Below are 16091 nucleotides of genomic sequence, written 5' to 3'. Positions count from 1 at the left end.
GGGGTTTTTTTGATGCAACAATGAAAAATTGTTTAGTTAACAATAAACCTAAAATAAGGTATTTTCTAGAGTATTATTAGTAATTTTAATTTTTTTAAAGAAAATGATATGAGGAAAATATTTTAAACTTTTAATTAAAATTATGAACTACATCCTTAATAATTATTTCTAAATTGGATCATTATCATCATTACCACTTGAAAAATCAGGTTATAAATCCTCTAACATAGTATTTTCTGACTGCCGTTTTTCAAATTGTTAGTGTATTAGAATCAACAAAGAACTTGCCAAATAAATACAATGGCAAATATATTAAAATGTAAACCATATTAATACTTGTATTTCAATCTGAATACCTGACTAGCATTGATACAGTGCCAATGAGCTGGAATGAGTCATGAAAATTTTGAAATAACTGGCTATTTTTTTTCTTGTTTATTATAAGTTTCCTTCCAGTATATTTTCAGGAAATTTGTCTCACGATCTCTGCAATATGTTTGAGTATTCCATAGAAATTTTTAATATTGGAAGCATCCTTACCTTTTATTTATTGTGAAGAAAACACATTTGTAATTCATTCATAGACTCAGATCCAGTTCTAGTACAAGTATTTGTTTATGCACTTGAATTGAAGTAAAGTTGATTTGCATCTTGATTGAAATTCAGGGTCTCAATAGGTTCTGTGTACTTGTTTTTAAACAGGCAGGGCCTTGTGATTCCTATCATTCAGAAATAAAATTTCCTGTGATTGAAAAAGAAAAAGGGGAAAAAAATGTAGGGAAACTCATTGTCCTGAGGAAATGAAGATATCTGTCAAGTAGAAAAATAAGTAAAAACTTACTGATGGAAGGGATAAGCCACTTTTCAATTTTGCATATGTGAAAAAAAATTATTACTTCCTTTGCCATGAATTCCAACTTTAGCATTTTATAATTATGTAAACTAATCTGTACTATTGCCATAGCTGCTGTAGCAGAGAAGCTTAATTCTCCTCAGTAAATGATACCGTAGGTGATCTCTAGACATTCAAGTAAAAAGTAGCTTAGTTAATTTATTTTCAGAAGAAAGATAGAACATTTCTCTCTAAAAAGAGTTTTATAGGTGCTTAGGGGCTTTTTCCTTTCAATGCTCTCCCATAACCTCTAAGTACTTGTAAGAACTCTGTTACACTATTTAACTTCAAGTCTTCTTTATATGAATCATTACTGCAATTATGATTGTGGAACTAATTAGTTTCCTTGACAACTGTTTTTTCAAAGCCTGAAAAAGAGTGTGAAATTCCCATCATAAGAACATTCTGTAGGCGATTTTTTAAAGTATGTCAAAAGACATTTAGAATCAGTGGACCATTAGTCTTCATATTCATGAGTCAGCATTATTATCTTGTTTTGAAATGACATAATATTATAACTATGATATAACATTAGATACATATATACATAATGCTGCAAAAATATGAGTGCAATCTATTAAAATGTAATAGAGTTTATGTATAAATGCTTAAGTTTGAGCAGAAATATTCTTTCTGATGTCAGTTAATGCTGATGATGCACTATTTGTTTGAGGCTTTGGCATTAACAGCTAGGTATCTACAGATAAATTTTAAACAGGACATAGACAACAAGATTGAAACTGGGTAGACTTTTGGATGAAATCTTCATCATTTGTCCTGTGCTCTCTCAGTAGCTACAGTAAGTGAGGTTTCCTTTCATATTATTGATGTAATTAGTATAAAAGCCTCTAAGACTCCTGAAGGTGTTCATCTGTGTTTGCCCAAATTTGTGGCACTTCAGCTGGAGTGTTTATGTCTGACCCTAAATTTAAAGAGAAATAAATCTACAGACCCTATGTATGCAATCTCATGAATATTGCTTATCCCAAGCATATCTTGTTGGTTAACTACAAATAACATAACACCCTGGTGAAGTGTAGCAAGCTAATGCAATAAATCAGGGAGGTTGAAGCAAGACTGAAGGGAGATGGAGGCAAGGACATGTTGGCTGTCCTTCAGTGGGTGCTTATTAGGGAAATAGGAGTAGTCACAAGAACTAAAACCCTGCTTCTAAATTCTGCAGAAGGAGCTTGTTTGTGCTTTCAAAAGCCATTGGATATCAGGCAGAAGTAGTGATCCCTGGGGACAGGAATTTGAAGCCAAAACTCCACTTATGTGAATATACAACTCCTGTGGGCACTGAATCCACAGCTTCTGCTTCCTAGTGAAGTGTGCAAGTACCAGCTCCTGGCTGCAAGTCAAATCCCATGATAGCAAAAATGATGATCTTCCAGTAATAGTCTTAGGTCTGGGAAGGAGCTTGAGGCTGCAAATTGCTCTCTGGCATCAGGGAGGTGCATAAATGAGACAGACATTGCCTTAAATTTTTATGTGGTTGGCCTCAGCAGCCTCCAAATGTAGATCTACTTATTTCATAATGTATGTTCCTAGGCCTGTAATACAGTATCCATTCACTGAGCCACTCATATTTGTGATTAGTTCCTTACAATTTGTAATCCTTTTAATAAAAGTGTCCAGGTTTTCTAAACAGTTCATCAATGGAAACTTGCACTGACTTTGAGAAATGCCAGCAAAAAAACTTCTTAAAACATTCATGTGTGTATATATATACATATATATATATATATATATATATATATATATATACACCATTATACCATTTTCCTTCCTACTTTTCTGAGTTATTTTTTGTGGTCATAATTCTATATCTGAATTTCACATTTCACTTAGGCATATGGACATGTATTTTAGACTCATTCTTGGAGAAAGAGTGACGCAGTCTTAAATGTAGTATTTTATGTGTTACAAAAACTCACTAGGGATGTCAGTTAGCAACGCTTGCAGGCAGGTACAACTCTAACCTCAGTGTGTTTGCCTCTGAGTGAAGTATTTATCACACTTTTAGTGCTGATTTGTAATGTTTTATAAAATTTGCTTCTGGCTTATCTGTACTGTTAAGCTTCTAGCTCTGTGGGATTCTCAAAGGAGCAGTGTGCTTTAGCTCTTCATCCACATTAGGAGAGCATGCACGAACCTCTGCAGCCATAAAAGCCCCTCAAGTCCATTAGCTCCCAGAGCTGACTCCACAGCCCATTTCTTTGGGCCCTTTCACTCTTTCTCTACAGCGAGAAAACAGAGATCCTGTCTTTGTACCCCACAGCTGGTACAAAAGTGTCCAAATCTGCTGTCATCCTGAACCATTACAGTTGCAACCTAAATACACATATTACAGGTTAATACTGAATCTCAAAAGAAGTTGAAATGGAAGGTGCTAAAAAAGATCCTTTCTGCAAGTGTTAAATATATTTTCAGGAATTATCAGCAGATTTATGAAAGTGCCATTTTCCAAAGGCTCTTATCCAGTCAGTGCTGTTACTTTGAAAGGCCAGTAGATATATTAAAAATGGTTGCAAATTGTGTTTTATCAGTTTTTTTTCCTTCTTCACTAAAAGTTAATAACTTGGGGCAATAGTGGGAAAATGAAAAAAATATTTGGATATAACAAGAACCTCTTGGATCTATTTTTCTTACTTTGTGATATTGGTTGTTTGAGGTTTTTTGGTTGGTTGGTTGGTTGTTTTTTTCCAATACTGCATGAACTGTGAGTGTAATTTTTTATTGTCTGAAAATGTTTTAGTCCCTTGAACATCTCATTTATTTTTTTCTATGCATATGTATCTCCACACTTTAAATCATATACTGGGAGGCAAAAGAGGGACAATAATACATAGCATTTTCTCTCATCACCACCAATAGCAAAGATGATAATCACCATGTTAAACATGATTTTTATCATTAGTTTTTACAAAAATACAATGGGATCTGTAGTGGTCCTGACATGAATGAAAAAAAAAAGCAGCTCTTATCATTGCTTCAAGTATGTGTGTATATATTTGGGTTTGCATTTATGTACATACATTTTATGATGTATTACTAGAGCTTTTGAGCTATATGGACAGAATATATTGTTAGAATAGAAGCTAGGATAAGGTTTTTCAGACAGAAACTCAAAACTACTAATTACAGAAAACAGAAACAAATTTCCCTGATTCCCACAATTTTCTTTCAGGGCAAAGGGCATTTTCCTTAAATTTTCATCTCAATCAAGCAATCAGGTGACCTTTTGAGGATATAAATAAATGCTATATGATCCCATCTGTGTAGCTGGGGTAGGTTTTTCTTCCTGTCACCTCTTGCAATCCAAGAGCATATTCCCTTGCTGCACCCTATCTCTCACACTCCTTCATCCCTGCGGGCCCTGGCACAGTTTCCCAAGCTCTGAAGGGCATTGCCCCCTTCTCTGAAGGGTTGACTTATCCCTGACCATACATCCACTAAGAGAAGCCAAAAAGCCACCTTCCTCACTCATGTTCAGTTCTCCACCACTAAAATATGTAACTTTTGTTGACTGACCATTCCTATGGGCAAACTTCCAAACTGAACAGCTCTTATGTCCTTTGAAACATATTTCCTGGATTTTAAATCATTTCATATCTGTTTGAAATTGGATTTTATGTGATTACAACCAATCCTCAATGTCAGTGTATCCCATGAGAGCAGGCTTGCATGGCCAAGGCCTCTGCTGTCATTTCCATTAACCTTTCTTGCCTTGAGAGCACATTGCTGCCTCTTGTTAAACTTGGTGTCCCCAGGACCTTTTCTGCAAAGTTGATTTTCAGCTGGGTGGCCCTTAGCTGTGAACTGGGCACCAGGATTGTTTTACCCCGGGCAGAGGTTTGTATTTCCTCTTGTTGAACTTCCCAGTGTTCCTGTCAGCCCATTTCTCTGGCCTGCCAAGGTCCCTCTGTGTGGCAGCACAACTGTCTGGTTCCTCAGCCACTCCTCTGTGTGCCATCAGAAAAGTTGCTGACTATACTCAGTGCCCCATCACTCAAATAGTTAATGATGTTGAACAGGATTGAAACCCATATTGACCCCCAATTTGGCTCTTGGTACCTATTCTCAATTCTAGGAAATTTCATCATTAAAAGTTAAATTAGAGGGATTATGGGGACTTTTAGTCTTCTTTTGTATTCTCTTTCCATAGAAAAAGCTATAAAGGCTGTCAGTAGGTACTTGAGCCAGGATCAAATGTCATCACTTGTGGCTTACAAATTGCCTGTCTAAATCTCCATAAAAAGACTGTAGAATCTTTCAGGACTAGCCTGATTTTAAGCCTATGGTTTGTGACTACACTGCCTTTCTGTGTTTGTGTGTGCACGCACAAACATCCATCGGTTTGTGGCTTCTAAAAACTTTTGGACATAGCTGACAATTTCACTAAATTTGTCAGAGAAAGGGGGCTTCAAAATTAAAGCATTCCTGTACCTTCCTTATAAAATCTTATCTGAAAATAGAAGTAAAATTCTCTGTAGTGCAGTAGACAAAATATTGTATTAAACCCTCAGATGCTTCTAACAATTGGAATGATTTGGAAAAGACTAGTTGGAATTTTCTGACCTTTGATCCTTAAACCAACCTGGACAGCCACCTTAAATTTAAACCACAAAAGAAAAAGAAAAAACACAGAAGAAGTTCGAAAGATATTCACAGGTAAAATTTCCATTCCACAGATCTGAAATTTTAAGTTGGTAATTAGTGTCTCTTTTGTACGATTTTGTGCATTACAGGATTTCTCAGTCTGTTTCTACAGATCTGACTAGTTAGGGTTTTAGCTAAATCTAAAATGAAGATCAAAATGCAGGAGTGAAAAAGGAAAGCCTGTGGCATGTCAGTCTCCCTGGGGCTCTGATCATATTCCCAAGGCAAGGAAGAGCTGCAGCATTATCCTTATGAAGTTACCTGACTCATTTTCTCATAGGCTGAAGGATATTGTAATTCCAAAATAAGAATTTGAAAATGAAGGCTTTTGTCTGACTTTTGTTCAGATCATAATCCTGAGCTAAAAGTGTAAATTAAATTCTTCAGCCAGTATTGCTGTGATGGAAGAATAATTTTGTTATTTTCTGAAAAGAATGGAGAGATTAAATGTATCTTTGAGGTCTCCTGCTTTGAGAAAAAAGTTGGTAGGACTCACACCAATCAGATTAAGTAGTGTCTAAAACTTCAGAAAGATAACAGCCCCCACAAAACCTATTTGGTTTTGTTTTTCAAACCAGTAGTAGAATTTGCTGAATGAGAGCCATTTCTCATCAAATCCTGGAGATGATCATTGTTGAAAGTGATAGGGAATATTCTTGCTCTAGGCTAAAACCAGCTGTTTGCTCCATTCCCTGCAAAGACTAAAGGTATTACATGAAAAGGGATAGGAATCCCTCACTAAAACTGATAAAACCTATTTGATATAAATCAAAAAGACAGACAAAAAGGCTTGAACCATCAAAAATGTTAACAGAAAAAAAAAAAGTAATTCTTATGGTACAGATATCACAGACATTAACTACCACTGAATACCAGTGGAGCAGCAATCAAAGAGCTATTCTGTATTGTCAGAATTTCTGCTTCAAAAGGCATTTAATTTTTTTCTTTTATCGTATGAATTTTAGTTTGCTTATCTTTTTGAATGCTATGAAGAAAAAAGAAATTCACTCTAGATGTTGAATGCTGGAGTGCAAGGCCACACTTTACATTTATGGTACTCTAATCCTTATCATTTGTTGTAGTTAATTGCTAGCATTATGATGCTTTCTAATTAAAATATCCCTGAGTGCCAATTAAAAGATGGTTAGGTATGTCCTCTAAAAATATTTAAAAGCTGAATTATTGAAGTAAATGTGGAAGTTTAATGTGTTCAAGGTTTGTGGGTTTTTTTGTTTTTGTTTTTTTTTCTATGAGTACATGGACCAAACTATTTAAGTCTTAAAAAGAATTGGTTGTGAATTTTGAATGGCTTGAACACAATATGTATCATTGGAAACATCACAATAGAGATATGCATGAGGATGGAATAATGTCCATTGTTCTTAGTTGTCCAATTGTTCTTAGTTTATTTATATTGCTGCCTTTTCTATTTGATAGTTATCTACATAAGATAGTTATCATGCATGTATTTGTGCAAGAACAGGGGCATTTCTGTGATAAGATAATTCATTGGTTAAATATTATGCATACAAGACTATATATGGCTTTATAGTTTGCTTCCATTTGCTTTATAGTTGCTTCCATTACAATTTCTTAAATCAGTTTTAAAGTAAAAAATTAACCAAGGTTGTTGCTTATACTGCAATATAAGATTTTATACATTTTCATTTCTTTTGAAGTCTTTTTCAAAATATTATTTTAACACTGCTATTAATCACTACCAACATAATTATTGTGTCACTGTAGCTGGAAAAAACGTCTAGTCAATACACTATATATTGAATAAATTTGACTGTATTATTTGCCAAAAAAGGAACCTTTAATATAAATATTTGTAGAAAAAATATATTTGAACTTTGTAATTGTAAGCAGACATACTGTGAGGATGCGAATGTCTAAGAAGCTACTTTGTTCCCACTCTAGTGCCAAAGTCAATATCTAATTACTGAGCTGCATGTGTTAATTGCATGGGTCATTCATATTTTAATTGGACCTGTGTCCATATTATTGAAGCCAGTTTTCTTGCTGGCCCATTGTGATCTCCTACAATAATTCAGGGAAAAGATAAAGTCATTAGCAAGGAGAAACAGATAAACGAGTTTGTCCCTTCTTGTGGATGACTGAAACCTTTTTTTTGTATAATTATTGACACAGTTCTAGTTTCTCCTTTCAGCCTACAGGCTGGTGTTTCTCCTTGCTTTCAATACTCCTTGCTTTAAATAGTCAGTAGTCACTATTTCTGATAGTTACAGGACCGTGTTACATGGCAATTTTGCGAGTTCCAAGTACCTCCAACATAAAAGTCAAAATTGTATTCAGGTAGGGCTTGGCTGAATGGTCTCAAGGGGAAGCAAGAAACATGCTTCAGGTTAAGCACTTAAATAAATTGTTTTAAAATTAGACCAAAGAGTTTGCTGCTTTGACTGCTGACGGGGACCATATTGCTGCTATGGAGGTATACCTTGTCCACAATTTTAGTACTAGACTATATAGATTTGGCCAGGGTACTTCAATGGTTGCCATTTTATCTATGCTTTACTCATAATTTGATGTTTTTGTTAGAGTAATGTCTTTCAAGCGACTGTCTTTGGCACAATGTAAATATTATTTTTTTTCTTTTTTTCTTTCCCACTGTCACTTTTTTTTTCCTTTTGATACTTCCTTTTTCATACTATCTCAACTTTTCCACTCTTTTTCCCTAAAATTTACTTGTTTTTCACACTCTTGATTTTCTATAACTATTCTTATCCACACAGACAGATGCTGTGAAGCTACTAGACGTGAAAATGGAGGCCAGTCCCTGCAGCTGAATGCTGCTGTTTTCTCTCTCATTGTAGTCATAAGTTTCTGGTGCATGTTTTTATATTGTTGATGATAAGACAAGCAATATGTATTCTTCCTCTCTCTCCTAATTTTTTATTTGCTGGAAAATAAACAGACCTTATAAAATTTGTACTTTTCTACAGCCCTTCCAAAATTTCCATTCCTAGTCAAGATCTAAATAGAGTAATTACTTCAGTCTGTGCATGCAAAATTTTTCATGGGCTTTTTGGAAGCCTGGTGAGTTTTGTGACAAACTCAAAAGATGATGCTTGACACTCCAGTCAGACAGAGCATGGAGAATCTGACTTACTGAATTTAATCAACATGATTTGGGTCTATTTTCTCAGCTAGATTTTGATTATAAGAAATTCATGCAGTTGCCTTACCATTGTCAGTCATATGGCTTTCCAGGTACTCCACCAATTCATCTTCCAGGAGAGTATTTTCATTTTGTACTAACGCCTTGCAAAAAGTTGTCCTTTCACTGGTTCCTGATACAAGGTACTTAAAACTTTATGCGTAATAAAAATGGTTTAAGTCCTGGCTGGGTGGAGCTCTGAGAAACCTGGTCTAGTGGAAGGTACCCCTGTCCACAGCAGAGGGTTGGATGATCTTTAAGGTCCCTCAAAACCCAGGCCATTCTATGGTTCTGTGAATACAGACATGTTTTGTACCTTCTAATGGATTTTTACAAGCATGTCTTCCCTAACCAATTATTTATAAATCGTTTTAGTTCATAGTGGTTCATTTAAAATACTTTTTCTGTGCCTCTCCACTGACATGCCTCAGCACATAAAATAGGTCCCTGCCCTCCAAAGTCACTTCTTGTGACTGCAAATGTGCCACATTTCATTTCACGGCATCTGTAGGACTTGGGAGCTCCAGGGGTTCAATTCTGACCTGTAGTAAAAATGGAAAAACCATTTTTTCCTGTTTATATATTAAAAGCATGGCTTATGAGCTCTGCAGCAGTGTGTGCAAAACCTCGGGAAAAAGATTTTATTAAATAAGAGTCCATATATATATATTTTATTACATATATTTGATTTTAAAATTTATGTAGTTGTCTAGGTTTATGGTTCATTTCTCTGTTGCATACAGAATAACCCAAGAAGGCAATGCACTTTAAAACTAAGGCAGAATTAAATATTTATTTTAAGACAGTTCCCTTCAAATTGCTACTTAATATAACAAACGTGATAAATTAACTGTATATGTTGATTTTTTCCTCCTTATAGTTCATACCTTTTGGGATCTAAAAAAAGTTATCTTACAAATTGGAAATCAACTGGTCAAAATTAAATATCTATATATCTTCACTCAGTTAAAGAATTTTCTTACTTCTAAGAAATATTGATAATGATGATTTTTGCCAGTTTTGAAATATTTTTTGGAAGTCTTTCCTTTAGGATATAAAAAAAAAAACCCGCTATCCTCATGTAAACCAGCTAACAATCATTTTAGAAAATTGGACTATGTCACAAGTAAGATGTCTTCAGTGTGTAAGTCTATGCAATAATTTATTGATAGAAATATTTTTTTAAATAGTTCCCATATTCAGTGTAATGAAGTAGCTGGAATTGAAAAGATTACTATCTAGAAAACATTAGTTTCATTGTGATCTGCAGATAAGCTCTCACTGTAAAGTCAAGCCACTGTTCCATCCATGGCCCTTGCCACTATGTTCTGTCACTTGGACTTAATGTCATGACATTAGTTTGAAACTAATTACATTGATGAGTGCCTGACATAGTTTGGTAAAGAAAGACATTTTCTCTTCTAATTTTGTAGGACTTGAAACTTTGGGTTCCTATTTAGGGCCACTCAGGTGAAAGCCCATTTTTCCATGCATAAAAAAAATTTTAATACATATATTGACTTTGTAATTTAGTTGTATAGGTGTTCTTCCAATATATACTATTTATTTTTTTAAACTATTAAGTGCTTATTGAACCAAGAGATGTAACTAATGAAGGCTAGATGATATTTTAAATGAAACTTTTCATCTTAACTATGTTACAGCAGATTTGGAATTGCTAGCTACACATAAGTTACCAAAAACTTTCAGATCTGAGAACATATTTTCAATTGAGTATAACTCAGACAAATTCTGTTTCTAATACTAAATTTGTTTTTAGTGAAATAATCACCTTGGGCAGGAACCTTTGCAAGAGGTTTTCTTTTTTTTTCTCTTACCATTGTGAAAATCCAGATAGTGAAAATGTTTGTTTGCTGTCACTATTGCCACTATTGCCTTCTGTGGGTAACAAATTGGCAATGATATCTGTACTTACCATCCAAGAAGTGGTGATTGGCTAATATTTACTAAGTAGGTGTTGTAGTAGATGCTAAGGGGGAAAGAAACCCACAGTACAAGCATACCAGAAACCAATACTGGGAGATCTAAGTCTGCAGGAGCTCAGTGGTGCACAAACACTGGGACTCCCTTTTGGTCCAGGAGAGCAGCAAATTATTTCTAGGGGCTCCTCTTTGCAGTCCCATCCATTTGCATTCTGATCCCACTGTTAGACAGGCACTGCATGCACATGAGAGAACAGAATCTTCTCTTGTGGACGCACAGTTGCTGTTCTGAACAGTAAAGAAAATAAAATTGCAGATCCAATCAAAACTAATGAGCACCTACCACTGGATTAAAGAGTCTTGAGTAACACTTATATTGTCTCGTAAACTGAAAAATAAAATAGGATTTTATAAGATTGTACTGACAGTTTGATCCCAGTATTTCCTTATTTTGTAGAATTTTCCTAATTTTCTGAAATTTGAAACCTTGATGTTACTCTACTAAATGTTGTCTAATATATTTTCACCTTCTGCATACTTGTCACTGTTCTTAATTTTTTTTAATAAAGCAAGACTGGACACTACTACAGGTATGCAGAAAAGCAGAAAAATGAAAATTCCCATATCATTTTTCTACTCCAATAAGACATTTGAAGAGCTCTTTACAGGCTATAAATTTATTATCTTAGCAAGTCATTCTAACATTGCAGATAAGTATATAAGAAGACAAGATAGGAATTAGAGCTCAGAGACTGATCGACTGTGAGCTCTCCAAACATACTGTGAAGGAGATAATGAAAAGCCTTGAGAAATTTTAGAAGCTAAATATACATTATGAATGGCAAGTTGTCTTTTATCCTCAGTGTCACAATGCCAGTGGGATAAAGAGACAAATTTGGATCACTTATCTTTTTTTCCAAATGATAGTAGCTTCAGCTGGGAACTAGATAAATTTGCTCTGTTAAGTGAGAGAAATTTTAGGTCAGCTCCAATTTAAATTATTCTGTGCTTTGTATTTTGAGGTTATCAAGTACTTTGAATGTGATCTTTTCCTTTTGGCCCTTCTCTTCCCATCAAATTCCAAAGAGAATGACTTAAACCAATATTGTGGGGATTATGTGACTGCAGAGCCAGGCAGTTCTGGGCAGTGACCCAAAACCTCTGTAATGAGAAAGAAAAAGTGGAAGAGAATAATGTCCTTGGGTTGTCATATATCTCCTCAGATGAATGACTAATACAACTTTGTTTGTAGTTCTCTTTATGAGCATTTCATAATTGTATTTTTAAAAACAATTGAGAACAAGATTATTTCACAGTATTTTGTGCAATCTGTGTGAATATTTGGAAGATTTTGAAATCTTGGCTTCCTACAGACAAGAATGAGGAAAAAATGAACAGAGACGTTTTCAAATTAAATTATAATTCATAGGTATAGACTGACCAGCTTAAAATTTTAATTTAAACTCTATTAAAATTATAAATATGTCTTTACCAATTGAATTCAATTTACTTTTGACATTAGTATTTAAATGTTAGATAAGTAAATTTTTTCCTTTAAATGTTGTAATTGTAAAAGGGATTTTAGGTCTTATGACTGACAGTGTAAAATATTACATTTTTTTTAACATTGTCACATATTTTGAAATGCTAATATTAAACTGTCTGTAACACTGAAGTCCTAAAATATACTGTGCTGATCTTGTGCCTTAAATCCAAATTGGTGGCACAGAAACTTAAAAGGGGTAATGATTATTCTGTGATATAGCAGTATATCTCTAAGGAACAGTATTTTTGAAATGTTCTGATTTACAACCTTTAGAGTCTAAGGCTGGCTTCTTTCCTAATCAGATTTTATTTGTTGTCTTTCTTCTTTCCAGAGTTTTGACGAGTTCCTAACATTTACAAATTGTTCACAAATCAAAGTATTTACATAATGCAACTTCAAATGTGATCATTTTTTTACTGCTGTAGGGTTATTGGAATATAAATTGCTGTCCCTCTAAATAGGAAAAATATTGCCCAGGAAATAGACACACATATAGCATACATTGGGTAAAAAATATAACTTCTGAATGTTTTTTTGAGGTGTACAAAACATACTATTACCAAATTACAAAATAACATTTGATTTAATGTTTTTTGTGAAATTATAAGGCCAAGCACTGATGCAAAAAATATTATATTCATGTGAACAATATTTATTTAAAAGATTAACAGATATGGTGATTTAATTGTACACATAACCTTATGACCAATTCTCAGTCAGTTTTAAGGGTCTTACCATGTACTCTGTCTCCATCATGGAAACCTGCATAGGCACCACTCAAATGTGTATGCAAATGTAAAATTAACTAGCCTGAAAAAACAGTTGTTGAGGTTTCTTTTTTTTTTTAAGACATAATGGAGATTTGTATACAATTTGTGATCGTGCTAATAGTTGCCAATTCTCTATCTGCTGTCCAGTATGTTGATGATTTCTGATTTTTTATTTTTTCAGGAATTTTAGGAGCAAAGGAAAAAAAATCAAATGTTACTTTTAGGATGCAAATTGACTATTATATAGAGAAATGTAGCTTCTGAGGTGTATAATGACATCACTGAAATCTTTCCTATATTTAGGGCTCCTTTATGCTCATCACATTTACTTTATCCATTCATTTTCTTCAGGCATGTAAGGAATGTTCAGTTTTCCATTGCTATCTATTTATCAGACATAATGTATAAGTGATGGAAAATCACCTTTTCCCTTTAATATCAATGACATCTTAATATAAAGCTGATGGCATCAAATACCAAGTGTAGAGGTCAACCAACTTTGCCTGCTTAGAAACAGTAGCTGTATGTAAGCTGTGCCCTTGAGTGCTGCGCTAAGTTTAAATATTTTACAACAAGAGCAAGAAACTGAGCTAGGAATATTCATTTTTGTTCATTTATTATTGGGTCTGAAGCCCCAAGAAGCTGTGGTAGTAATGCTTGCCACTATAATATTATGTTGTACGATATTCCAATTAATAGTTCTGTATATTTATTTTACACATTTAATATTTTTGTAGAGGCAATTTCCAGTGCATATTTTATTTACATGAAGTTTTAACTTTAATGCATGTATTAAATGCCCATAATAGAAGCAAAGTAAATCTTTCTCAGTGTATGCATCCAACAGAATTACAAACGAAAATACATACAATGTACTAAAAGCTAATTTTGTTAAAAATATTGAATACACTGCAACATCTGTAAGTTTCTGTTTTCAAAAACAGTGTGAAAGGCAAGGAAAAAAACTTGGACTTAAAGTACTTAATTTGAATTTGTGAAACATTGCTTATTTTTATCTTGTTCATAATTCACCACCATTTTGTTCCACTGATTTTTTTCATGCATGCAACACTTGTTGTCATCTCTGCTTTTTCCCTGAAGAACATGTGCATGGTGTACCTGTGATGTCCCTCAGCACCTTTCCAAACACAATATCAAGAAATATATGTAACTTAGTGTGTCTTTCATCTGTTGTTCAAAGTTCATTTTAGTTCATGCAACTTCTGTCTTCATTTTTTGTAATAAAGAAAACTGACTTAAAGCATTAATATCTGTATTTTCTTTATTGCTGATAAATGCTCTTTTTTTTCTTGTATTATCTACATGATGTATTTTGTATCTGCAGAGATATTTTTTTGCGTTGTATCTGCATTTTAACTATAGGGTTTTATCCAATAGTGAATATTTTTAAAAACCCAAACTAACAAAGCACCAAAACAAAAAAAAAATTACCAAACAAAACAACCAAAAAAAAAGAAAAATGCAAAACCCAACAAACAAAAATCCCCACTCCACCACAATCATCAAAGTCACTAAAATTATAATTCACGAATTTTAAGTTTTGCTCATTAGGTGGCTGCCATGCTACTGCACTAGTGAAGCAAGTATGTGCATTGTCTGTATAAATATGCAGCGTGAGCTTGATCCATTCTGATTTAATCTGCCTGATTGAGGTTGTATCCCCAAAGGAAGTTTTAATACTGGGAAAAGCTGCCCTACCAAGCAGGACTCTGCTGGAAGTTGCAGTTGTAGTGGCTGAACCTTTTAAAGTAAAAACATGCACCATGTACTGGCAGCTTTATAATACTAAACTTCTCTTTTTGTAGCTAATGCTATAAAATAATTATATATTTAATATAATATTCCGAGTATTACTTCTTAAAACTGTTGTGCTTGAATTTACATAGGTCTTATAGAAAATGCTGTCAAACTTGAAATATTTTCTCAATTTAAATAAAAGCCTAAGATAGTTTGACTCTTTTTCAGATCTCCTGGCTGCAATACTCTACTTAGGGTTGTCATCCGCTATAAAGATGGAAAAATTTCCCATGTCTCTGTGGTATATGCACAGCATGGTTTTGAATTCTCCTAAATGAAGCAATTAAAATAATTTATCCTTTTATGTAATAGCAGTACTGAAACCACACTTAAGTGTATGTTCTCAATACTCACATCAATCTTAATTAATCTGCAGAGGTTCTTAGGAACTCCTCCAAGAGACGTGTTCAGTAAATCTGCTGTCAGCTTGAGTGGAGGAAAGTGGGACACAGAAACTTATTTTCCCAAATCTACTGAAAACCAAAACCTGGGAGCAGTGCTGATGCCATGAACCCACAGTGCAGCCTTTCCCTCTCAAGGCACAGGAGGACTGGGATCTCTCTGCCTGCATGTTTTCTGGGGCTTCCCATGGAAGGAGACAATGCTAAAAAAAATACCTTTACTATGATGACTGAGTAAATACAAGGAAAAAGCTGCTGTAGCTGTAAATGGATAACTTAGGCATATTAGAAATGCTACTGAAGTCTGCTTAGGGATACTTTGATTATGCAAAGGATCTCTTTTTTTAAAACTTTGCTTAAAAAAATAGTAAATGACAATGCCAGAGAACATTTTCACAACACAGAATCCTTTTTGTAGTAAAGAAAGGGTTTTTAGTATCCTTTCCCTTGTTATTCCTCAATGACCACAGACAAAACACTGTCGCCAGAAATACTCAAGCTAGCTATTTACACTGCATTTCTTACACTTAGCTATTGCATTTATGTCTATTAAGACACCTTCCTATGAAAAATGTTGTTAAAGGCCATTAGAGGAGATGTGAATTCAAGTCCTACTTACTCAGTATCCTGAGAGACTCATAATACAAGACATCTTCCTGTAAAATTTAAAGGCAAAAATCCATTTCAGAAAATTTGTTGGCAAGAGGACCTCAGCCATAATGAAGAAAAACTCCTTCGCTTAGATAAGCATCAGAAAAGTACAACCTTTTAGACACACTTATTTCAGTAGCTCACATCTTTGTAACTGATAGTCCCGGTGGCACCACAGGCTCCCCTGACTTAGTGCAGCTCAGACTTCATCTGAGATGGGGACACAA

The 16091-nt window shown here is 34.2% G+C and overlaps 1 protein-coding gene across 2 annotated transcripts in view; it reads left to right on the top strand.

Annotated features, from left to right (window-relative positions):
• The window catches only part of NCAM2 (neural cell adhesion molecule 2), a 274685-nt gene that overhangs the window by 236752 nt on the left and 21842 nt on the right, over positions 1 to 16091 (top strand). Inside the window, exon 16 of one of the 2 annotated variants that reach the window (XM_036395044.1) lies at positions 8311 to 14262. The exons of the other annotated variant lie outside the window; for it this stretch is intronic. Coding sequence (XP_036250937.1) covers positions 8311 to 8426 — 116 coding nt within the window. The 3' untranslated portion in view covers positions 8427 to 14262. Of the gene's footprint in view, positions 1 to 8310; positions 14263 to 16091 lie in introns of those variants that run through there. 2 annotated transcript variants of the gene reach the window in all.

Source organism: Molothrus ater, chromosome 2 (assembly GCF_012460135.2).
Source record: "Molothrus ater isolate BHLD 08-10-18 breed brown headed cowbird chromosome 2, BPBGC_Mater_1.1, whole genome shotgun sequence".
In the NCBI taxonomy this organism is placed as follows: domain Eukaryota; kingdom Metazoa; phylum Chordata; class Aves; order Passeriformes; family Icteridae; genus Molothrus; species Molothrus ater.
This window is presented reverse-complemented; position numbering and strand designations above follow the sequence as displayed.